The 26,162-nt window shown below is 41.0% G+C and overlaps 3 protein-coding genes across 13 annotated transcripts in view; 2 read left to right on the forward strand and 1 right to left on the reverse strand.

The window, feature by feature from the left end:
- Window positions 1–26,162, reverse strand: part of LOC106747116 (calcitonin receptor-like) — a 121,935-nt gene that overhangs the window by 63,143 nt on the left and 32,630 nt on the right. For all 11 annotated transcript variants that reach the window (XM_014624417.1, XM_014624412.1, XM_014624411.1 and 8 more), the window contains one exon: window positions 8,787–8,897. In XM_014624417.1, coding sequence (XP_014479903.1) covers window positions 8,787–8,897 — 111 coding nt within the window. The remainder of the gene's footprint in view (window positions 1–8,786; window positions 8,898–26,162) is intronic.
- LOC106747110 lies at window positions 416–5,406 on the forward strand. Its single transcript, XM_014624395.1, has 2 exons — window positions 416–766; window positions 1,136–5,406. The coding sequence occupies exon 2, from the start codon at window positions 1,298–1,300 to the stop codon at window positions 4,856–4,858; it is 3,561 nt and encodes a 1,186-aa protein (XP_014479881.1). The 5' UTR covers window positions 416–766; window positions 1,136–1,297; the 3' UTR covers window positions 4,859–5,406.
- Window positions 12,250–25,983, forward strand: LOC106747115 (UDP-glucuronosyltransferase 2B30-like). Its single transcript, XM_014624404.1, has 6 exons — window positions 12,250–12,419; window positions 14,590–15,150; window positions 21,531–21,950; window positions 22,757–22,988; window positions 23,649–23,877; window positions 25,468–25,983. Exons 2-6 carry the CDS (start codon window positions 14,746–14,748, stop codon window positions 25,763–25,765), a joined length of 1,584 nt encoding a protein of 527 aa, XP_014479890.1. The 5' UTR covers window positions 12,250–12,419; window positions 14,590–14,745; the 3' UTR covers window positions 25,766–25,983.

Here is a 26,162-nt window from a genome sequence, read left to right on the forward strand (position 1 = left end):
GTGTAATTCTATCATTTTATCATATACTGTCAAAAATCTCTTTAAAGACAGATAAAGAAAAAACAATCATGCTCAATGCTATTTGACATTGGGGCAATTGAATACCACGGATTCATACGGCCCTGAGAACGAGACAACAACAGGGACGAACGATAAGTTAAGACTGTTAGTTTTAGCAGGCTCTTCGTAAGCTGATTTCGCACTTAATCGTTTGAAATTTATCTTAAGACATTATAAGGATCATTTCTCACTGGCTATTTAACATGTTAAAATGAAATTAAAGCGATCTTACATTGTAAATATAAAATATGACTATGAATATTAACCTTAGAGTCGTTTTATTATTCATTAACCAGCACACTCTAGATAAAACATATACACATTTGAACACTAGAGAACAGAGAGAGAGAGAGAGAGAGAGAGAGAGATAAGGATCAAGAGAAAGGGATAGAGAGTGGGCGTAGGAGGATAAAGCCGAGTGCAGAAAGTGCAGTAACGAACAGAACCGCCCGGCGCCTTGACAGCCGAGTCGAGTCGAGCTTCTGGTTGGAGAATTCGAGAGCGCATGCGTCCCACGTTGATACGTCAAGCGGCCGATTACTCATGTTTGCTCTGGTCCCTCGACGAAGTTGCGACGCATCGATCGTCACATGTGAATCATCCCGCTCGCAGCCCGAACGAGGACGCGAAGGCTGCGTATCGGAAGTTCACTCGAAGGAAACACTTGCGGAACGTTGCGCAATACGACCCAACTCGCCGACCAAAGGTATTCGATAGGCGTCATATAAGCAGACACGCGATACGGTATTCGGTACGTGTACTCGTGCTAGTGACTGTTGCCATTACCATACACACACACACGCGCGCGCGTGCGCGCGCGCTGTGTCTGCGCAGAACCGGAGCCTGCCTTCAGCCGGCCGACTGGTCGGAGCCTTCTCGTCTTTCTTTTGTCGTTCGCGTTGTCGCGCACTTCGCACTTCGCACCTGGCAAACGTCAAAATTCGCAGTGACATTCCCGTTGCGCCTCCTCGAGCAAAAGTTTCCTCGTCCCGATTCGTCTCGAGAATATTGACGTCAGGAACAACCTTGGGAATCGAACGGAGCGGACGAAACAGTTTCTTTTTTTTCTTTCCAGATCCGCGCGAACGGTCGTGTTTCTCGCAATTTCGCCCACGGACGACGACAGCTCCTTCGAAGAAGAGAAGCTGGAGGCGAAAAAAGAAAGTAAGGAATAGACGTTCACGTGTCAACCAGACGGCGTGTATTTACGTTCCTGTGGCAGCCGGTGACCGGCAAGATGATCACGACGCCATATTTGAGCGCGATTCAAAAGATACCGGGCGACACCGCCGGTGAGAAGTTGAAATGGCTCGGGAAACTGAACTTGGATCAGGAGATGGCCAGCGGGGATATCGATCAGCTGCCGTCGGAGCTGCAGCCGATACTGCACGTGGAGAACGCCGTCAGGAAGAAGATATACGAGGACGTGACGTCGGCCTTGAAGTCCGGCGACGTGACGATAGTGCGACGCGCTCTCCAGGCATCTTGGTTCTTCAACGGCAGCTGCAAGGACGTCGTGAACGTCGAATACTTCCGTAAACAGATCTTCCCGTACGTTTCCGTAAACACGAGGCTGCACATCATAAAGACGCTCGCCCTCAGATTGAAGGATCCGCAGTTCGCGCGGGAAATGTTCACTGAAGTGGAGTCCACTTACGGCATTCAGTACGCTTTGCTGTTGCTCATGGTGTGCGACGACGATTTCGCTTACAGCACGATCGTGACGAAAAAGGTCGATCTGCCCCTCTCGGTCGCCAAGAAGTTCTTCCGCAGGAACATGGACTTTATGGTGCGCTACCTCAGACTGTCCGATCCGGCCTCAACGGGTTCCTTCCGAGTCAACATACACGACTACGAGGTATTCCTGTCGAAATTGGTGAAGAAACGATTGGACGCCTTCGTGGAGCTCTATGAGATGCACCAGGAAAATCCGCCGCGCGTGGAACTGAATAACGTATGCGCCGACGCGTTCCTGAAAAATGGGATGCATCATGTGCTGCGAAGGCCGCACTTGTATATGAAAATCTTGCCGCTCAAGAGGATCAGCGCGGCGCGAATGGAGATGATATTTCCGAGATTGATGCCGGAAAATGCCGGCTCCTTCGACGTGGACAAACTGCTGAAGTATTTGAAGTATTATCCGAAGGAGAAGAGACTCGATTTCCTCCGTGCAACTTACAAGACCAAATACAACGAGGAGTTCCTCGACACGCCGAAGAACGTGACGCCGGACATACTGAAGCTGATGCCCGCCGAGGAACGGATCAAGCACGCCAGAATCAAGATGGCGGAAGAGGAGAACGAATTCCGAGACGACGACCTGGACGTCATGTCCTACGAGACTGTTTGGCTCTGTTACTTGCCCACCGCGGAGTCGATACCTTCTTTTACAAATTCGATGAAGACCGCGATGACGCCGGACGAGAGGGTCGGATTGATGTGGCGGATGCTCTATACGTGCAGCGTGAACAACGACGAGGACGCGTTGCTCGACTTCATGAAGTACTTCCTGACCAGGCATAAAAATGAGGAGGACTGGGTGTACGATCGAGTGTTGGATAGGATCAACGTGTTCTACGACCTGCCTCGCTTGAGCGAGAGGATCTGGGCTGTCTTGTCTGACATCATCGCCATGTTTTTCGTGAAATACGGCAAGGCGACGGAGGTCGTTATTTTGGGCCTGCTTCACTACAGACTCCTTCACGACATGCCGATCACAGAGACGGTCGAGATGGTCCTGAAGTCTCAATTGAAGCGAGGCTGTGTGAACTTCGACTATATCTTCAGGAAGGAGCCATACTGCAAGAGACGGTTCCTCGTCACCTGCATAGAACTAGTAGAGGAGAAGGTCAAGGCTGACAAGTGGAAGGATCACAAAAACGAGCTGGTGTTCAGTATCGTCTATGCGATGTACAATTTTAATGAGAAGTACAGCAAGTCGCGCACGTTCGAAAGTATGAGGATCAACGACTATCCTTGGCTGCTCCGCACTCTCTACCAGGACGTGATCCAGGACGCGCCCTATCACTATTACAATCGGAGTGTAGCCAGTTTGTTTCGCAAGCACGAGCCGGAACTGTACCGTTCTTGGTTCAAGGAGAAGAAAGACGACCGCATCGAGTATCTGAAATCGGGCGTGACGCTGAGACTGTTGAACCAGAATACGCAGACGATATTGGATAACTGGAAAGAGTATTTGACCGCCTGTCTGACTTATTACCACGACAAAAACGTGCATCGCTTCGTCAGAGCGACACGTTGGTACAAGGACCTGCCTATCTGGTTTCTGGAGTACTGCTGGGAGAATCTACAGCAGAAGAAAGAGGGCAGTTACCTGGCCATCATGGCGCTGCTGCTTCATGGCGACACCGTGGCGAAGTTGGTGGAGCCTCTGATACCCACGGAGACAACGGTGAACATCAGCAACGAGAATGCCGGGGAAGATTACGCTTTCGTGCAAAATTTGCCGTTCGTCATGAAACTTTCGAATCCGCCCGTACCCCTCAGACTGATCGGCAGATTATGCGAAGGGGATTACCTCCGGCTGGCGTTGTCGGCGCTGACCAGCGTGTGCAGGCGGTCCCCGTTGCCGGAGGTGATGTCGTTCGCGGCGAATCTCTCGGACAAGCGCGTCGGCGTGACGAAGCACGGCGTACGAATGATGTGCTTGGTGGCGCCCGTACGGCAACTCGAGACCTTCCTCCTGTTCATGTGGAATAAATCGAAGCACCACTCGATACGGGCCCTCCTGCTGAAAAGCGCCCAGGACCTGTTGTTCAAGAACCCGAATAACCACAGTTGGTCCTTGTTGAAGAATCTGATCTCGACCATGGATGTCACGGACAACTTGTTGTTCTCGAAACTCAATGCGAATTTGGTGCCCCCCGAATACGCCGTGAATTACATCGAGCTGCTCTTCGACGTGATACACGATCTGTGGGAGAAGGGGCTGCCGGTGAAGGAGACGCTGTCGTGCATCACCGGTATGTTGAAGATGTTCACCGGGCCGACCTGCGACCAACTGCCCAGCAGCTTCGTCGAGAAGCTCATGCGAAGGTACCTGTTTCACGAGGTGAACGACATCTCGAATTCGACGATCACCATCGTGTGCTCGTACCTGTTGTCGGTCAACGAGACGCACGAGACGCGCATGGAGATCTTCTCCGACATCTTCAAGAAGGAAGTGAAGCGAGGCTGGGACAAGAAAGACCCGAAGAAGAGTAGCTTTTATCCGGTCAACTACACCGTCGGCTGCCTCATATGTAGCTTCGTGACCGAAGCCTCCTCCGTAAACAGGCAAGTCGATACGCGGGTCATCGGCGAAATGCTGGACATATTCCTGTCCGTCCTAACGCCTGAAATGGATCCTTCGTCTTACTTGCTGTTGGTGTACGCGCAAGAACAGGCAAGGACGAAGAGCAAGACACCCGAAGAGTACGGCCTGCACATCGGCAGGAAGATACCCGAACTGGTCGAGACGTTTTCGCTGATGCTCGTGCCCCTGATGACCGACACTCTCAAGAACTTGCTCAACATATGCCACGCATTCGACGGAAACTTAATCACGGAAATGCAAACGAGGCTCGGCGTCGCGGAAGGCCTCATCGGGGCCGGTAACATGGAATCCTGCTGCATGGCCGCGTGCTTGGTATCGGAGTACATACCGTGTCGCAACGTGAGATACCATGAACTTATGAGCAAGCTCTTGAACATGAATTACCCCGCCGTCAGCTGTCTCCTGAACGAGCGTAAAAACCGCATCGACTACAACAGCTTCATCTACCCCGCTGACAATTGACAATGGAGCAGCAGCGGCAGCTGCTGATCCTCCACCAGCCGAGAGTAAGCCGCGGGCGGGCAAGCTCTGTTTTCACGCACGTTCTACATCCCGAGTGACGTTCGACGATCGCTATTTCCGGTGTCCCGCGATTCCTCGTTGCGCAATCAACGATTTCACTCGCGAACCTGTGCGAACTGTGTACTTTTGCGCGCGAGTCCTCCCCCCCCCCCCCCCCCCNCCCATCGCCGTCGCTCCTCCGAATCACCGACAAGATATATCAACCGTACACATCAGTGAGTTCTCACTCTGAAGTGACCGTTTTCTTTTTATTTCGATGAATAGATGGACAGTTGAGGCCTTTAACACGCTATTGGTGGTTTTCCAGGGGCAATAAGCGCGCAGCGCAATAAATGTTGCTGGTTAACGACTCGAGACGATTGCAACAGCTCTTTGCGATCTTCGCGTCTTCAAGTTTTTTAGATGTTTAACGGGCTTGTACAGAAACCGACGCGTGCGATAAACGCGACGGTATAACGTTAATCCTATAATAAAATTTTTAAACAGCGCTCAGACGGATATGATGTGGCATAGCGTGCATCCGGCTCTCTCTCTCTCTCTCTCTTATCAATATGTGTTTTTAACACACGCGCAACAAACGGATGCATTCTTTGCGGCACATAAATCACTCCTTTTTATTGACAATAATCCAACATACCATAAAAACCTTTCCTAAAACGCGCGACATATATTAAGCGGCCACTTTATTGGGGAGCAAAAAAAGAAAAAGGAAAAACGTACGAACACACGTAAGATTTCCCTTTAATTGCAAAACAACCGCGGTTTTCACTTTCCGTATGTTTGACAATCGTCTGTTCAGAAATATTTCTATGCGGGCCATCGATGTACTAATTTCCAACGATAATCTCTTATACGTAAATGGATAGGATTTCCCGGACGAGATGACGCCAGTTAGCGTCGATCGACATTTCGAGATGGTAAGTAAGAGAAGTTCCTTCGTTCGTCGAGGTATCCGTCCTCGGAAAGTTTCTTGAACGCTGATTTTGAAGACAGCACGAGTGACGCGAATTGCTCTCCTGTGTTAGCGTCCCCATAAATAACGCTGTCGTGCGCGAGCCAGCCGGCTAAAGATATCTGGTGATATATCGGTGCGCACGAGCGTACAAGCAAGATTCTCTGTTTCGAATTTCCTCGCGAATTGTTACAGATCGTGTGATATGGAAATTCCCAGACGGAAGTGAAGATGTGCGATATCGTCGGGTAATTATCGGTACCGACAAGCATGACTTCGTCCCGCGATAAAATTGCTGCGAAATTAACGATTATTCGAGGAAAGTGGGTATCATTGTCTTCTTTTTACCATTTTGTACAATAACTTTGTTGTCAGCAATCAGTATTTTCAATTGAGAATTTAACGGTCCGTCAAAGTTTTGTTTAATCGATTCTGGATCCAAAATGAAATATTACTTGAGACTGGGGTTGGGAAAGTAACACGTTACTTGTAATGTGTACCGTTACAGTTATTTTTTCCCAGTAATGATTTGGTGTAACGACGTTATATTTTTTCATTAGTAACGATAACGGTAACGTAGTTACACTTTTTGGGGTAACGGTAACGAATATTGTCGTTACTTTTATCGTTACTTTGCACACGTGCAATATATATGTGAGGGAAACCGAGATATAATGGGATATGATCGATAACTTCTTACAGAGATGCTGCTGTGTAATTAAATGTTTTGCAACAATTACTGCTAGATGTCTCTTACTGCGTGCTGTTATCACGTCAGTTGACATATTATTTCTAGATGAAAGTTGCTACAAATTATTTAATATATCCGCTATGCTCTCTGCGACTGAATTGTTTCTTCGATACATTTGCACATAAAGTAAGCAATGATAGAATTCTATTTTTTATTACCGCCAGTACATTTGTACACACGATCTTTTCGTATCACTTTAGTAAAGAATCTGTGCGAGATTTTATGTGTGATATTTTATGTCACTGAAGTAAACTTCTATATTTCTGGGAATAATGGAGAAATGATCTATCGTAAAGTTTCGTAAATTACATTTGGAATCCTCAAAACGACTTTAGAACGATATACTAAAATATGAAGAACAGTTGTGACAAAGTAGTCAAAGTTACAAATATAGGCGTTTTTTAAAAGTAGTATTTATAGAAGAAGAAGAAGAAAAGGGCTTCGGTGAAAATGTGGTTAACGCAGAGCACAAAGACTTTTTGGCCTAATTTTCACAAAACTGAGGACATTTCATACATATGTTACGAGTTACAAGTTACTTTTGAGAAATTTAAACATTAATGTCAGTGAAATAAACAAGTTTTGTGAAGTACCCCATTACGCAAATTCGATGAGAAAGTAACAGAAATTGTAACTATTCGTTAATTCCTGTATAATAATGACGGTAACGAGTTACTTTTTTAGTGGGTAACGAGTAACGATAACGCAAAGTGTATTTCAATGAGTAACGAGTTATTTTTCAAAAGTAACTTTCCCAATCCTGCTTAGGATGTTTATGAAAATGTGGCGACCGTTAATTTTTAATGTAGATACTAACTTACTTATCAGAATACAATCTGTCAGAAAGAGCAATGCAGTGTAGATGAAAGGGCGGCAGTGAATTATAGATGAGAATCAACTTTTTGAGTAATTATACTTCCATAAAGTTTGAAATAAAAATTTCGAAAAACAGTCATATTATCAGCACTCATAGGGAGTCACATTAACAAAATGCCATGCTATTATTTAACAATAGTTGGTTAAATAATATTTGCATAAGTGTATACAGCCGAATGAAATTAAATAACGAAGAAAACAATAATATATATATATATATATATATATATATATATATATATANATTATTTAGGACGTTATATGTATAGCCGAATGAAATGTTAAACATCTATATATATATATATATATATTCGTGTGATAACATGTTCAAGAAAAATAAGAAAGCGTACATAATTTAATACTAAAATGTACCTTGAAAACATTTGAATGAATTAAAAGAATTTCAAATGCACAAAAGTAAAAATACGTGATAACGAATGACGGCTATTATATATTGGCATGTTAACGCCACTACGTAATGTTGGACTAATAAATAAATGATACCATGAGTAATCACTAGAATTCGCTACCCAATAATGGAGATATTAAGAGGGATCATAATATCTACAAATGCCATAATATCTTCTTCTCCTATAATTATTACGGGGGATCACGAGGAATGCGGACAAATATTTTGGTTGAATAGCGTATGGAGAGTATCGAAATATGAGATAACAAAGATTGAAGATTTCGAGATATGCAAAGTTGACTTTATCAGGGAAAGATAAATATTGTCGACATGCGATAGAAAATAGCTCGCATCTCATTCATAAACAGAGACAATTCTCACCATCATTTCGAGTACACATTAAAAAATATTTCATACATAATCGCGCACAAATATACGTAACTGTGCATAATTACACTAAATTAAATATGAAATTTATCCATACATAATTATTTAATACTGATCATACTTAATTATATATGATTAGATATAATTATCTGATTCTATTGTGCATTTCTGAAGCTATGAAAAAACTTTTGGCTATTTCCTCTACGTTGAGATTTAAAGACTTGCTGAAAACCTTCTTGCATGCACAGAAAAAAAAACTGCACAAAAGTAATCAGATAATTATATCTAATTATACATAATTATCTACGATTGGTATTAAATAACAATTTAGTATAATTATTTGTATAGTTATACGTATTTATACATTATTATGTGAAATATTTTTTAACAGATAAAAATCAAGACCGGTGGGAAGACAACGGCTATTAATTTGATCGCCTCTCGATATGGGTGTATTTATAGATATGGGAAGTTATTATTAGCGTGTACTTACACGATGCGTCAAAACCGGTGATGAAGTTCGGACACGGTGCGTATACGGTCGATCCCGCTGGAGTGTCCGGCCAACAGGACCACCCATCGAATGTAAGCCGGCAATATGGCTCTGAAATAGAAATTCGAGTAGGCGATTACAGCGGGATCGTGACCAACGATGATCTCGTAAAAGCGTTCGTTACGTTTGACAGCGTATCGGGATTAAACGACGATATGTAACAAGGCGGCGGTAACGTGGCGTATCGCGAGGAAAAAAAAAAGAAAATATAGCACCGCGTCAGTCACCGCGACAAATTGGATAAATCTTTCCGCGCGATTTATGACGCGGTCGTAAACGGCAACCCTCGCGATATATATTATCTACTTGTTACTGATCACCGGTGGATTAGAGACATCTCGGCGCGCGTAAAGCACGCGCTTTCGCAGACACGTAAAATCTTCACACGGACGGGTACAACAAATTTCAAGACCGCCATGCAATTTTTCCCAAATCGAATGGAAACGTGCGAGAAATTGACAACTGTTGGATCGGTCCTGTACACTTGTGTTGCTTGATATAAATAAAGGTCGTATAAAATACGATAATACTTTGCTGAGAAAGATATATATCAGCGAAATATATATATAAGTCCATAATCCATGCGTAACTTACGCATTTTATTAACCCTTTACCCTTTAGGTATACATTTTGCGCCAGTTCGGGTACACGGCTGAACAGTTGAATGGCACGGCGCGCGACCGATTTTCTTGTTTACTATAGCTCGCGCAATTGGCAGATATCGTGTAGGCCAAGGGGTTAATACGACCGTCTTAGTGCTTTCTTTGCACCACATTAATACAAAAGTATTCAGACTCGTGAATTCTTCGTATCAGCGTACAAGATAAATTTGAAGACTCCCTTTTATTTATTAAAAATGAAGACGATGCTAGCATTACACGACTACTGAGCCAGTCCTAAATACATGTACTTATAATAAATAAACGTCGCAACAAAATAATGTTTCGTTAGGAAATAATCGTGTTCAGATTTACATACAGTTTTATAAAATATGCGGTTATCTTGTACTTTGCAAGAAGAAATCGAGCGGGAAAATGTTCTCCATATAGGTATTTCAGTCATTCTTTCGGTATGACATCGTATTCGTGACTCGTTCTCACGAACCAGTCGCGAGGAAGCAGGAAGAAAGTGATTTATTTTCAATAAAAATTGGTGGAACCGCATGGAGGACGACCGTTAAATTTTTATGTGGACGGATAAAGAAAAATTTAAAGCAACTCGCACTATTTTTTCCTTCAAACTATTGCGAGCACCTGAGATATACGATTGTTAGTTCAGTCTCTCCTACACGTGTATCTTGGCACAAATAAAGACGCCACATCGAGGTTACGCTTCGCTGTGAAATAATCGTCTTCATCAAATTCATCTGCATTTAATTTTTATCGTTAATCCGAGCGTACGTGGTACGGACGGAGAACTAACTTTCTTAGTGGCTCTATGCACCGCATTAATGCGAAATCACGTTTGAGGGATTCCGTCGTTCAGTTATGTGCCCCGGCGAAGTTCGCATTTGTTCACGAGACGCGAAGTTTCGAAGAAACGCTGATAACGCGGATTTCATCCGAGAGAGAAACCTCCATGCGGTTCCACCAACTTTTATTGAAAATAAATCACTTTCTTCCTGCTTCCTCGCGACTAGTTCGTGAGAACGAGTCACGTATACGATGTCATACCGAAAGAATGACTGAAATACCCATATGGAGAACATTTTCCCGCTCGATTTCTTCTTGCGAAGTACAAGATAACCGCACATTTTATAAAGTTAACATTACAGAAATAGCATTAATAAATTCCCTTGAAACGAATGCGCCTTCAACGATAAAAATGTTGTTTATCTTGTCGCATAAACATTTACATACATGCGGCGTAATAGGGAGCCTCTTCGAGCCCATTGTGCATTTACGTAAGTAAAATAGATATTGGCTCTAGCGTCTTGCGTCAGAGTCTATTTCAATCCATACACATTTTGGAAACCCTTAAATCTTCGTGCTTGATGGAGCGGCTTTTGGGTGCGATCAAAAGGACTGACTTATGCACCGGGGTTCGCGACGACTGTTCCGATCGGAAATATTTTAGAAGCGGTTTGAAATATTTCACGAAATATTTCAACATGTAAAATCCGCCGGGAGCGAAGTGAAGTTTATTATTCTTAATTAAATTAATTTTCGAAAAGCTCAGAGTTAATTTATCCTTAATTTCATCATCATTATTCGCGCTGAAAAATAGTAAGAAAAAATTATAAATAACAATCAGTGCCTTATATAACATTAATTGGTACTAACTCGTGAAAAATTGATCGCTAAATTATCTGTTAAAATGTGTGTGTGTGTGTGTGTGTGTGTATTTGTGGGAATCTAAACACAAGTATCCTGGACATGTTGCTTCCGTACGTCCGCGTTGCGGAAAACTTATAAACTGAAGTTCAGCCAAGCCTGAATCCTTTTTGCTTTTTCAGCTTTATTTGCAATGTATTCTCGCATGCGGAACAAAGTACACAGTAAGAAACGACGAACTTTCCGTGTGACGCAAATATTCTAGCAAAAAAGGAAAAAAGCAGATTCTGCTGAACTCAAGTCACTGATTTTATTTCATATGAAAAGTACATATTGCACTGTATGATAGATTGTGCAAATCGATCTGTCACGAGGGTAACTCAAAGAAAAATTAACAATAAGGTCAAGGAAGCAGAAATATACGTCGAAGTAATATTTATAGAATTATTATTATTATAAAATTGCGATATCATATCATACACACTTGTATTATCGTCACGACGAAAACAAATATCTTTAAAAATATGAAATCTAAAAAAACGAATCAACATAATTATTAACTTCTAAGGCGATGTATTTTAATAGGGAACGCTCGAAAATACATCATAAAATAATCGTGGCTAATGAAATTATTTCGAGGGAATGACATATGATAAAAAAAAAGGCTGTGTTCAAAGTACAAAAAGCAGCTAGTAAGCGCTGCCCGCTGTGTTTTGTAACTGTTGTAAGATTTTCTGCCGAACAATACTTAGGAATTTACGCTGCTCCAACAGGTTTAATAAACGATCAAGTGCATCGCTTAGTATGTCTTACATGTCTCGCTTACATGTTCCAAACATGTTTGATTTGTCGAAGAAAATTTTATCGTTCGCTTCTTATAGTTCGATCTTATCGCTTTGCGCTGGCAGCACAGCGCAAAGCGCTTATTATCAGGCTGCTTTTCGGATCACAGCCAATATAATCGCGAAAATAACTTCTGCGAAAGTGGCATGCGGGAATATATAAAAATATAGCTGTTGATGTTGGCATTTCGTCATAATATTATACCTGATTTTAATGCGTACTACTGGTCACGCGATGCTAAAGAAACTGGTATACGTTTCTCCCACCCGACTCAACTCCTTTATTATCTTTTCTTTGGCGGGAGAGCAGTCAGTCAGTGGAGTTACAAATTGACCGTGCACACACAAGACATTTCGTTGCAGTTTCGTTAGAGAGTGAATACTTCCAGGCACGTCAGTGTCTCTTTACTATCCGCAGCTGACACTTCATACACCTATTTCTCATATGATATCACACAGTGAGTAACATCGTCACATTCGTTACATCATCTGTTGTCAGTTCGGTGTTTTGTTCACGGTGTGCCGTTGAAATCACGACTTGACGACGTTTGTGTGAGAACATTTGTTCTTCAATTAAATCCGATAATGCAAAATTCTACATAGGCACTGCCATCACTGCAAATCCACGTGTCTAATTTCACATATTTTGTATAGTCACTTTTTAAAAGGTAACTACACAAAGTGTGTAAAATTACACACTTAGATTTGAAGTGATGGCGGTGTCTGTATATAATTGTAAAAATTATAAAATTATATATTGTAAGAATTACACGGCAATTCCAAGTATATAATTTTTTTTTATATTTATGTGTAAGATCATAGTATTATCACGTGTGCAAGTGCAATAAAAAGTGCAATAGAAAGACTACATATAAAATTACACACTTGAATTTGCAGTGCAGAACGGGTCGAATTTTGATATTTTTTTACTTTTTCCAATAAAGTTTTGTAAAAAATATAAAAGCGCGTTAGCTTTTTTTTCTTTGGGGAACTCTGAATTTCTTGGAGTGAGAAAAGTAGAGTGACAGCTCGGTCAATCGAATTCGAGTGATTTTTCACTCAAGTAGAGCAAATACGAATCCGCATCAGAATCTACTTTGAGAATCGTCGGGTGGATATTTTCACTCGAAATTGAACGGTGAATCTAATCTAATCGATTAAGGTACGGTTTTTTATTTTCTGATCAACTTGTGGTTTAAATTTAAACTGATGATGCAACAATTGTGTTTCTCGGTTGGTTTTGTAGTGGTTATTTTTAAAGTTTGACCTATTTGCATAATAACTCTTCTTAAGTTTCTGTATTCAGATATCAGCGGTGTTCAACTGACGGTTGGCCCGTATCACCACGCGCGGCCGTATATCGGTAGTTTTATTATTTTCGTTAACTTCTACAGTACACTCGTTCTACAGTACACAGTAAACTTCTACAATAAATGACTTCCGAATAGTTCGTAGAGTTTATTTAACATGGTTTATTTAAGAATGCAATGAAAATAGCTCAAATGTCCACAGATTGACAACAAAACGTGAACTGTGTCACGTGCGAAATATTCCGCGAGCGGTGGTAAAAGAAAGTCGCGGCTCGCGGAATATTCCGCGCTCGGTGATAGGAGGCGATCGTCATGCGCGGAATATTCCGCTTACGGATGAAATATGTTATTGATTGATCATGAATAGAAAAACAATTTTTATGTTATCATCAGGTTAAGTCTAAACCATATTAATCAGAAAATGAAAAACTAGATCTAAAACATTCACTCGTATAAAGTCAAAATGCATTCTGTGAGCTTGGTTAAAACATTCATACATATGATTCTTAGATGGCAATATTTTCACTGTCGCTTCGAGTGAATTTTTATTTGTTTTGATTGAGAGTTCGCTCCTAGAAATTTTAGAAGCATTTATCTTAATTCATTGGCGTTTTATGAACACTTGTTCAAGACATCTGCAGCAGTCGTTTTCGCTCGGAAAATATAAATAATAGATTGTCATATATAGGATATTGTCCTCTTCTATTCCGGAAGAAGTAATTTGAAAAATGGAGATACAACCTTTTAGTGTAGGAATGTTAGATAGATAAGCAATTTAACTATTCGCTTGCGTCAAAGAAATTCTCTGGGGCCATTAAAATGCCACTAAGGAACAAATAAACATAACAATGTATAATCAGCAGTTGTAACGTGTAGCATATATGAAATAACAAGTGAGAAGAGCAATGTAAAAAAGAATGAAAAGAAAAATGTTAATCTCTCTTGTATTCACTTTGAAAAATTATTGCATCATCGAATCATCGGTCATCGTTGCATCATCGATCGAATCGCCATATCAATTTTGACTTTCATACATACATGAACTCAAAAAAAAAAAAAATTTAGAGATCTAAAAACTTTCTGCCGCGTCATATTTTTTCTTATTAAAGACCCATGCTCAGAAAAGAAAAATATCCAAACAGTAGTCGGCAGATCTTATCTAACATTGTCTAAGCGATCGCTCACGTAATAGATATAGCGTTATAGATGTTTAATTATCATCATATCGGGATTTAATACTTCTTCAACGTGCAAAAAAAATGCTAAAGATAATAACATCATGATATCTTGTTTTCGTGACTAATTAACGTTTTCACAGGTATAACCGTGTGCGTGACTCGACGGAATTAGGTAATCGCATTTACTCTCTGCGTTCACACGCACACACAACGTGAGGTATTACGCAAAGTGTACTGGATTATAATCGAATGCGAGAATTATTGTTACACGGAACAATAATTCATCCGAAATAAACATGAAGGTGCTGTCGGTTCTCCTCGCGATCTTAGTGACCTGCGACCAAAGCGCCAATGGATTCCGGATCCTTGGCGTATTTCCGCTTCATGGTCATAGTCACTGGGTCATGAACGAACCTCTGATGAAGGGTTTGGCGCAACGTGGTCATCAAGTGGACGTGATAACGCACTTCCCGCAGAAGAAGCCGGTACCGAATTACACGGATATCAGTCTGTTCGGTAGTTTGCCGAATGTTCGGAACAATATCTCCGCGACGGAAATCCAGGCGTTTGGCGGTTTGTCTATGAAGCATTTGACCGAGATTGCCGGGAATAATATTTGTGAGCTGCTAGCCCATCCGAAGATACAAGATCTAATCAAGAACCCGCCGCAGGATCCTCCCTACGACCTTGTTATTGTAGAGGTATGGTCAACAACACTTTCCTTCGCACTTTCGTAAGTGTGGGAAACGATTTTATAATACATTATTGACTGCATCACGATAGATCGTCGATCGAACGATTAGCCCGGTTTCTCGATATTTCCGGAGACATAATCGATTTCTTTCTCGATTTCATGATATCAACATACCAAATTAATCAAAATCACACAAATTTCTAGTCAAAGTGCGTTATTATTGCAGCTTATAAAAGAATGAACGATACGCGAGATCAAGCGAAGCGCAAAAGTTTAAGATAAGATTGAAGGTCACTGGTAATTTTCCATCAGCGTATGCGAGTATTTTTGCAAGTAAATCTTGTGAAATAAGTTCCTTTTTTGAGCGAAGTCCATTTTAAATCAAGAATTGCGAAGTAAGAATAAAATTTCATTGATCGTTCGTACTTCCGCCGGTTAATACGTGAAAAGAGCTTCGTCCTTGTGTGTCGTTGATTCTTTATAAGAGATCATACTCGTGTATCTCGCGTGTCGATATGCAATTTTTTATAGATAGGAAAAAAATTACACGTTCAATTGCTATAAGTATTTCAACATAATCTCATCTAATTATGAAAATTCCTGGAAGAAAAAAAGACGAACTAGTTCAGGGAACAATGACGCAAAAAATAAAATGATTATAAGTTTCATATAGACTGTAATGAAAGATATATAATACGTTATGCAATATTACATCATATCATAATTGCGCTGATAATAGCGAGATGAGTCAGTTGTCAAGACTCTTGAGAGAAAATCTCATGAATAACATCGGAACATGTAAACATAATGAGTATATAGACGCAGATTTTAACACGTTGACTGCCAACTACGAGATAATTCGTAACATGTTTTTTTTTCAAAAAAAAAAAAACATTTTTTAAGCTTTTTGATTATTACTATGTACTATAATTAAAGTTTTTAATAATATAACATGATTAAATCAAATTGGCTTTTTAGACCAGTGAATCGTGAAAAGTTCCGTGGCAGTCAACGTGTTAACCAAGGATGAACTAAAGATAATTAGTAATGCAGGTGAGTTTAGACCTGTGTTTTGCTTTGTTGTTTGTAGATCTGTTTTTCCTAGCCGTATTATAGATCGGCATAATAGCCTATAACATTTACCAGATTTAAAATCACCAATAATTTTCTATCACATCATATTGTGTCCACGTATTCATGACAGTGTGTGATACAGCGGATGTACAAATTCAATTACTATATCGCTATAGACCATTGATAACCAATGATGAAAAAATTATATAACTTCATAAACGATTATGTTTTACCTGAAAGAGATACGAGATATGTCTTAAAAGTAAGCGCTGGTCTGTCATTAAAAAGAAGACAAAGCAAGATAAAAAACTTTTTACTAGTACAACATTTGCATATACTTTATTTTTTTATATAGTCATCATCGTTCTCCAAGCACTTTTAGTACCAGGGAACAAGATTTTTTTATGTCTTCTGCATAAAAATCCACTTTTTGAATGTTCATCCAATTGAACATTGCCGCTTCCTTCAACTCTTCACTCTCCTTGAACCGTTGGAAAACAAGTCACTTTTTGAAGTAAAGAAAGACGTGAAAATCATTCGGTGCGAGGTCTGGGTTGTAAGGAGGGTGAGAAAAAAAATCCGATGAATCGATAAAATTTTCAACAGCAGCGTGATTGGAGTCTTCTTCATTTAATGGCAAATATCATTAAAACTACCATGTTGTGTATTGTTTCAATGTTCAATAATTTCGATGATATCGTCATTAAATCAGGAAGACTCACTGCAATTACGCGAAATTCTATTGATTCAACAGCATTTTTTTTCGTGTAAAAAATTCCCATCGAAATTGCTAAATCTTCTGGATAATGGGAGAGAGCAATTCCGATGGGAATTTTTTAAACACCCTTTCTACAGCCCAGACATCGTACCGAGTGATTTCCTTATCTTTCTTCACTTCAAGAAGTAGCTTAATTCTCAACCGTTCGAGGAGAGTGACGAATTGAAAGTGGAAATTGGCTGAACCCTCAGACGGCGGATCTTTATACGAAGGGCATAAAAAAAGTTTGTTGCCCGGTACTAAAAGTGCTTAGAAAATGACGACTATGTAGAAAAATAAAATAGGTACATAAGAAAAAAATGTGCTTGGAAAGTATTTTATTTGGATCAAATAAATATTACTTGATCCAAGTAAAAGTTTGCTAATAAGTATCGGGGTAATTATTTACTTGAATCTAGCACTTCTTTTCCGTGTGTGTACACAAATGTTGTATTAGTAATAAAATTATACATCAATTTTTTCTCTTACTTTGTCTTTTTTAAATGTCTGGCCGACTCTTACTTTTGAGATGCGTCTGACAATATTATGAAGTATATCGCATTAACGTTGATGTCTACTACTAAATGACTCGAACGAGAGGCGCGAAAAATCGATGATCTATCGTACGATACTGAACGTGGTGGCTCGACGCGCGATACTCAGGCACGATAATGAATAAAACTGCATAAATCGCAGGCGGATTGAAAGCGAATACTCGGCTTCGTTAAATCAAAATTACTACCGCTTTTAATGAGACGTTAATTAACCGACACGCGCCACCTGCCGTGTAACGCGGGGCGAAAGCGTCGATTGTTATCAATTAATTATTAAACATTCACATAGTCCCCCTCGCAAACGATGGTACGTTAGATTTCGTCCAAACTGTGAACTTCAATCTTTATTCAGTGAAGAAAGAACATAACATATCGCTTTCCGTCATTATTTCTCAGTAATAATAAACGTTGCGTCATTGTAAAGCCATTAATTTGTGCGATCTCTTCGGTCACGTTGAATGATATCTAAAATTGTGTGTTATATTGAAATTGCGACGATACATGTTAATAGACACAAGCCGATCCGTGATTGTGTACACTTGTTACGTCAAACATCTCATGTAGGATAAAAAATTAACAACTTCACTGGTTCAATTGCTGCTAATTAACATATTCGCTACCACCGTCGCATATATGCGTCGTTCTGATTCTTGTGTCTGAATCCACCGCCACACATGTGCAGTGCGTGTTCTTTATCAGCTTATAATAACGTATTGCAATAAATTTCGAAATGAATAATATTGTCGAGCTAAAAATCAATAAAATAAATATAGGATGTCCTTGCTCTATAGAGCTATATAGATAATTACATTTTTATGTTATAAATATATCCTAGAAAGACCCATATCAATTGAGGACATATTTTAACAAAAAACACCCTAAGCTGTGATGCAAGATTTTCTTCTCAGACCCTGGTAGCGAACGTGTTGTTAACGCGACCGACGAATTTTCGCGATAACATCCATCAACGACTATCGATACATTTCGAACCCGATCTTCTGAAGTGCAACGCGACTACGGTACACATTGTAACATGACTCACGATCCCAATGAAGAACACGTATACGTACGCACGAGCGTTACGTTATAGTGCACGAGCCGCATGACTCCAATACGCTGTAATACGAGGAATAAAATGTTGCGGTAAATAGTTGCATTATTTATCAAGTTTCGACGCGATGTGTCAAACTGTAAATTGTGAATCATTCAAGTCACCACCCGCACACGCAGCTGTTCCGAAATGAATAGATATATTTGAATTTATTACTTATTACGCGCCGCTAACAATGACCATGTGACGAATAGTCCACCGTAAAATGGATTTCCAGGCACTAAAAGTGACTATAGTAACCTACTATCACGAAACAGTCGCCATTTTTGTAAACAAAATCCGATACATAATGGCTTTAATATTTACTCGAGGCATATGGTCATCGGGATTTTTCAATCACACGCTGAGTACCTGCACATTCGAGGATCGAGATTATTTATCAATTCGATTATTTTCGATGATGCGGCAAAGTTATATAAAAATTTCATTTTACCCCCCCCCCCCCCTTTTAATCTCTTTCATTATCTTTACTTTTACTTTACTTTTTTTACTTACTTTTTTCAAATATTACTTTTTTATATATGATTTTTATATTGTTATATATACGACGATTTATGAATGCGCTATAAAAAAAGAGCAGTCAAAATAAATCGAATCAAGTTGCTTGAACAAACTCAATATTGAGATTGTATATAGCGGTCTAATTGTTTTGATAATTTTAGCAAAATTTCTTTTAAACGCTAGTTTACATAAAAGCCAAATTCTTAAGTATAATAAATTTAAAGTTATAGTTTAAAATATAGCTCAATGAAACTTATAAAGCTGACCCGATACTTGTTGCTTGTATTTATCGTTTTATTTATTTAACCTGTTAATTCCAGAGATGGATTATTCACATTATGCTATTCAGTCGACCTTTTGGTAAAGTGAAAAAAGCATATGCAACGTTATAATTTGTTAACCTTCCTCATCGATGATCTTATAGTTTAAATTTTTACGTCGGATTATTGATCTGACTCGATTCTTATTCGGCTCGGCTCAATCGTGCAGTTTGTGCAACAAATTTGATGTAACTCAGAATTTCGATTCTCTTCGCCCGATTTCTTCTTCGGAGCGGTAGAATGAAGTTATACTTTCTCTGAAGTTTCCCACAAGAAGTCCGCTCGGGAATGGCATAACTTCGCTTTCCGGCTGGAAAACTTCGCTGAATTTAATTTAACGATTGAACACACGTCATTATTATATTAACGCGATAAATCAATTCCCACTCTCAAGTAAGAACAATGTAACCTTTTACGAGCAGGTCTTATTCGCACGTATTCGTTCATGCTTGCGCTATAAAATGCAACGGTCGTATACACGGGCTTTAAGAGCAGCAGGAGAAACGGAGCAGGGCAGAAAGTGCAACTGCAACTAATAGATATAATGGCACGCGAAATTGCCGCACTCAACACAACAAAGCGCGAGCGTTTGGATCTCTCGATATAAATTGTATGGTACTTGTTGCACAATGCGATCCATCTCATGCCATACGTGCGTATCTATTGCCGGCGTAGGGGCTCTCTAACGAACCTTTATTTGTTTTCGAACAGCGCCGATAAATCGCGCTGTAAAATTCGACCGTGCGCTAATCTTGCGACGTGCAAATTCGACATCCTGACGAATCTATCGCGATATCCCGATACACACACCCGTGACACGCACTGCCGCGTTTCATTAAGTCATGTTGCGTGAAATATGTATATTTAACCTTAGAATATTGATCCTTTACCTTGAGCCTGTGCTCCTAACCTTGCGTCTTGGAGACGTGTAGTGATTAAAAAAAAGGGAAACTCAGAGTCTCTTTAAAAGAATCTCTTTAACGTGACACATATTATATATATATTTTTTTTTTTCAAAATATAAAACAAATTGGAAGTCAGTGTGTTCGTAAAAGATATCTACGTTTCGAAGAGGCATGTGAATATTAATATATAATATATTAGAGTTAATTGCTTCTGAAAAATCATTTTGTACAGCTGATAGCTGATGAAATCAGATGAAAGGTAAGCGTCTCGACTTACATTTATTCGCGTACCTTTAGTAAAATTCAATTCAGCTGACATGTCGATTAGTGTCACTGGTGAGCGGTGGCTGACATAATGAAACATCGCGTCCCATTAAGTCTTGTCTAAAGTATAATTTATTATATTTGAAAAATCGGTGGTAGAACTGATAGAGAGTCGCGTGAGAGACGAAATATAGTATATATATATATAATTATCTAAAGTTTCTCATAAGAAGTTCACAACGCGCCCTGGAATAGCTTCGCTTACCGGCCGGAAAACTTCGTTGAATTTAACGCGACAATTGAACACGTCGTTATATTAGATTAACGCGATAAATCAATTTCGAAGTTACGCTAATATTCACTCCATTATCTACAATCTACAAAAGATTTGCGCGTCTCGAACTCCGCTTGTTTGCTTTATCATTGACGATCCAGTCGTCGGCCGAGCTTTCGTACAAACAACCAATAGAAGCCAACGCGGCGATCAACACGTTAGAAAAGCCTTGAGCATTCGTATCATAAATTGTAAGTCGCCATTCATATTAATAATCGACGATGAGCATGTCGCACGTTCACTCAATCATCGTCACTTCGACCACTTTCCCGCCGTACGTTTCCTGACAGATCGTCCCGTTTATTTCTACCGCCGCTGGCGTGATGCAAGTGTCATCATAAATGGCATTTCAGTCCCCCTCGCGCGGCAAACAAGTGCAGCTCAACAGGAGTGCTAAGTGGCCGTTGATCCGTCATCGAAACGTGTAAGATCCACGCGCGTCTTCGCGCGGAACAAGCGCGATTTGATCCGTATTTACGCGCGGGGACCGAGCGATTAAGAGACGCGCGACTCGTCGAATAATTAATTAATCGATCGACTGACATACACACATATATACACACACAGGTGTTTATGGCGCCATGTTTTTTGGCCTTCGGCCGTCATCTCAAAGTCCCGCTCGTCGCCACGGTAACCTGCAGCTTCCACGACTGGCTCAACGAGCTGTCCGGCAACTCGTTCAATCCCTCCTACGTACCGAGCCTCTTCTCGTCGTTCGGACAACACATGAACTTCAAGGAGCGCATGCTGAACTTCCTGACGTCGCACCTTATCTCCGCGCAGATCCTCTACCACACGGAATTTCAGGCCGAATACTTGAAGAAGTACTTCGATATGCAAGACACGGCCATCATGGACCTGTACAGCGACATATCTTTGTATCTGGTCAACTCGCATTACTCGTTGAGCGGAATCAGACCGTTGACCCCCGCCATCGTCGAAGTGGGCGGTTTACACGTCAAGAGTGACAATGTTTCACTCGCACCGGTACGTTTGAACAAATTGGCTTTCTCAATTATCCGCAACGCGTGTATCTCGGAGCTCTTCTTGGGTGCAATGAGGCGCGATCGACGGAGTCGAGGACGATTTATCGTTAGTATCGTTGCGAACGCGCTGCCATTTGTCTCCTCCGCGTTCGACTCGGACGGGAACAGTCGGGACACGCGATGGATGAAAAACGGCCGCTCCTTCGAGCGGAATATAAAATTCATCCCGTTTAAATTGATAGAATGTGGAAACGATGAAAGCGGGAGGGATATAACAAGAACCACGTGTGTTTTACGGTTTAGAGATGAAAATTATAAGAGATGGAAAACGAGCATTTTGATATCCGGCGGAATATTTCCCTCCGATCCGCGAATCGGTAACAAATGGATTATTTGTATCCATTTAAAAATCCGCGTAGAGATTTTATCGAACATTTCTAAAAATATCGTGCTTTCCACTGGCGATGATAATACGCGTACAAGAGGGATGTATATAAACATGTTCCGAGTCATTAGTACTGTAAAGAGATATCGTATATTTTTTTATCACAATTTAACGAGATGTTTTTCTTCCAAGGCAGCTAGATTTATCTCATTATAAAAGTTCCGAGCGACACCCGGAAGATTCTATTTTAAAGATTCCTTCTGAAAGGAGAAGATTAAGGAAAAGTTAAATGCGATTCTTTTTCCAAAGATTCTCTTACTTTAAGATATCATGCACTTGAAAATCTCACGACAGTTCATTGAATTCGGAAGGCAGGATTAATCATCGCGAATTATTCGTTTTAAAATGAGATCTGTCTACAGGAAGTGCAGAAATGGCTGGACGAAAGCAAGGACGGCTGCGTGTACTTCACATTCGGTTCTATGGTCAGGATCGAAACTTTCTCTAAGGAATTGATGGAAGAATTCTATGCGTCGTTCAAGAAGATCGCGCCGGTTCGCGTGCTGATGAAAGTCGCGAAAAAAGAAGACCTACTGCCGGGATTACCGGATAACGTCATGACGCAATCTTGGTTTCCACAAATCGCTGTGCTCAGTACGTAATCACTGTCCGCCACGCGATTGCGTCAGAATGATAGATATCCTCGTTTCTTATTAATCGCCGTTAGAACGGTCATTTGTATGCTGTATGAATTCGCGCGTTTTGCGCGCAACGGCATTTGCATATAAATCGAGTAACTTCACGAAAAATGTCACCCTTCGACCGAGATTTTCATCTCACGATGGAAATTCAACAAAAATTTTAACTTCTTACTTATGATAACGCGCATTCGACGGGATTTGTTGAAAACGCGACTGCCAATTAAGGAAAATCAGCGTCGCAATTTAGTCACTTACGAGGTAAGTAACGGATACTGCTTGCGATCGGAGAAAGAAACTTAAATTATCTCCAGTGTGCTTAAAAAGAAGGAAAGCATAATCGCGGATCTTGAAAGTCAATTAAACAACTAAAACGTTACGCGCCGTTGAATTTGACTCTCGGAGTTAAATCTGAACGTTCGGAAAAAGCGCGGTATTTTATTTATACGAAAAAGCGTTCTCTCAACTTTGGATTTGATTTAAATTATTCCCCGTTGTTTTTCTTTCCTTTTCATTTTCGCCCGAAAAATTTCGCCCTCTATTTGTCGATCTCCCCGATCGTGATGACGCTTTTTTTCCACCGTGAAAACAACGCACCACCTCTGAATTCTTGCAGAGCACAAAAACATACGGGCTTTCATTACGCACGGCGGTCTCATGGGCACGCAGGAAGCGATCTATTACGGAGTCCCTATGATCGGCATCCCCCTGTTTGGCGATCAGAAAATCAACATTCAGTCTTACGAGAGGAAGAAGATAGCTATCTCGCTAAATTCGGTACAAGACGTCACCGAGGAGAAATTAACATCGGCGCTAAATAGCATCCTGAAGGATCCCACCTATCGGTGAGTACACGAGACGACGGACGCCGCTGAAATCGTAAGCGCGTTACGCCATCGCCCGGCTGCTAATCGTGGTGTGTTCGACGGAAATTAATGAAATCATAACATTGATCGTATCGCGGCCGCAAACACAACGGTATAGTCAGAATTCCCATCAGAGAGAGACAGACAGCCCCGGACAGACGATAACCCAATATTTTTGCACAAGTAATTACTAATCTCTACTCGATCCCTCAGTCATTATTATATCATAACATGCGATAACGAGGTAAAATATATCTTCCTCAATTATATTCACTTTCTTCCCGATTTTTTTTTCACTCCCATATTTTTCACTCTCGTGCGATTCGGCTCGATACCTGCACGTACTTTTCCGGATCTCATTTCATCCTGTGTTATCCGTTTGACAATCCTCACGGGACCGTGGATTTATCTTCCCACCGGCGAATAGAATAACTTTGTTTAGCGAGAGGAACGCGGCTCTGCTTGATGTAAGTTAATGCAGTAAAGTTGTACAACCAGCGGCCACATGTTAAAAGGACTTCAAAAGCCTCGAGGCTCGCTGCTTTAAATCTTATTAGCTCGTCCGTATCGATCCGCCGCCACCGGTTGCGCCGTTACATATCGCGGGGCAAACAGAGCGTGCTCGCTATTGTAACCGAATCTTGCTTAACTCTCGAATGCATATCGCGGATCAACTCTGGTCAATCGATATGTACTTTAAATTCCGCCGACCATTCTCATCTACGTGAAGAAATCCCATGTGGGGCGCGTGTTCCACGCATAAGAGCGCGCGAATAAAGAGACCGAACGTTTTATCTGTATAGAATGAGAATGGCGGAGGGTAAATGCAAAATCTAGCGGAACGTTTGACGCGCTTTTCAGCCCGAACAGATACCGAGATTCCGCCTCGGTATCGGAGGTTCCCGGTGACGCTGGTAAAAACATGCTGTCAGCCCCGAGTTTCCCAGCTTCGACGATAAACGGTTTTGCGTTTCGCGAAGAAACATACGTGTGTCCGGTCGAATCGGGGTCGTTGTTTTCTTATCGGTAACTGGTTTGCCCTCACCATTACTCATCTCGAGAAATAGCTCGTTACCCCAAAAAAGTGATCGTGTTACCGTTACTAAAACTAAAAATTAAAATAACCTAGTCACCAAGTGGTTACTGAGAAGAACCGGAGTTGAGAAAGTTGCTTTTCCAAAGTGACGAATTATCGTTACTTGTTTTGAAAAATACCGTTATCGTTATTCAAGAGATAACAGATCGGTGTAATTTCCGTTACTTTTTCCATCAAGTTTTAAAAATTTTACAATTTATCTTACCCGATTCACTTTATCTTATCTTACGATTCGCTCTTGCCCATCCCGTGTAGATGAATTCAGCATATACTGGAAATAACGTTTACATTCGTTGCAGTTAGCCAAAAGATGTACTTGCGTCACCGTTACCATTTCTAACAAAACGTCTATTGTCATCACTTGGTTACTGAAAACGTTACCAAAAGAAAGTAATTCGCGAAGAGGTTACGAACAACGCGTTGCTTCCTGTGGTCAAATCGATCTCCCACCAACTCTTTCTTGTTTGTTTCAGTGAAAACGTGCAGTACTTCTCGAAATTATTCGTCGATCGTCCTTTGAGCCCCCTGGATACAGCTATATTCTGGGTGGAATACATTAAGAAATATGGGAACTTCCTCCAATCACCAGCCATGCAGCTCTACTGGTGGCAACGTCATTTATTGGACGTTTACGCCTTCTTGCTGCTCATCGTCATTGTGGTGCTTCTGGTCGTGATGTTTATTCTTCGGAAACTCAAGAGGCTCTTGTTCGGTTCGCACGTGTGCACAAAGAAGGACAGTGCGGCGATCAAAGCGAAGAAGAACAAGTAAAGAGAACGGGGAACTCCTTCTGGGATTTTATACACGAACTTCTGTTCGCCACTTGCGAGAGAGAGAGACACGGCAGATAGAAACGAATCGTTAGAGTAGAAAAATATTTCTCTTTCCCTCCCTCTCTCTCTCTCTTCTTCTCTCTTTACCCCTCAGTAAAGCGAGAAGCGCATGTAGCGTTTTAATAAAGTGCATTTTTAATTGATTGTATTATATAACGAGCGTAGTTTTTGCCGTGATATACAGTACCGTATTAATTTTCGCGTCGAACACAATCGCATTACCTGAGTGTGCATGCGTGTGTACATATATGTGTGTGTATGTGTGTGTCATATCAACACATGCGCGCTATATCGCCGATATTTTCGTTTCGTAGTGTCCATCACCACTCGAAAAC

Source organism: Dinoponera quadriceps, unplaced genomic scaffold (genome assembly GCF_001313825.1).
Source record: "Dinoponera quadriceps isolate SergipeBrazil2010 unplaced genomic scaffold, ASM131382v1 scaffold2111, whole genome shotgun sequence".
In the NCBI taxonomy this organism is placed as follows: Eukaryota; Metazoa; Arthropoda; class Insecta; order Hymenoptera; family Formicidae; genus Dinoponera; species Dinoponera quadriceps.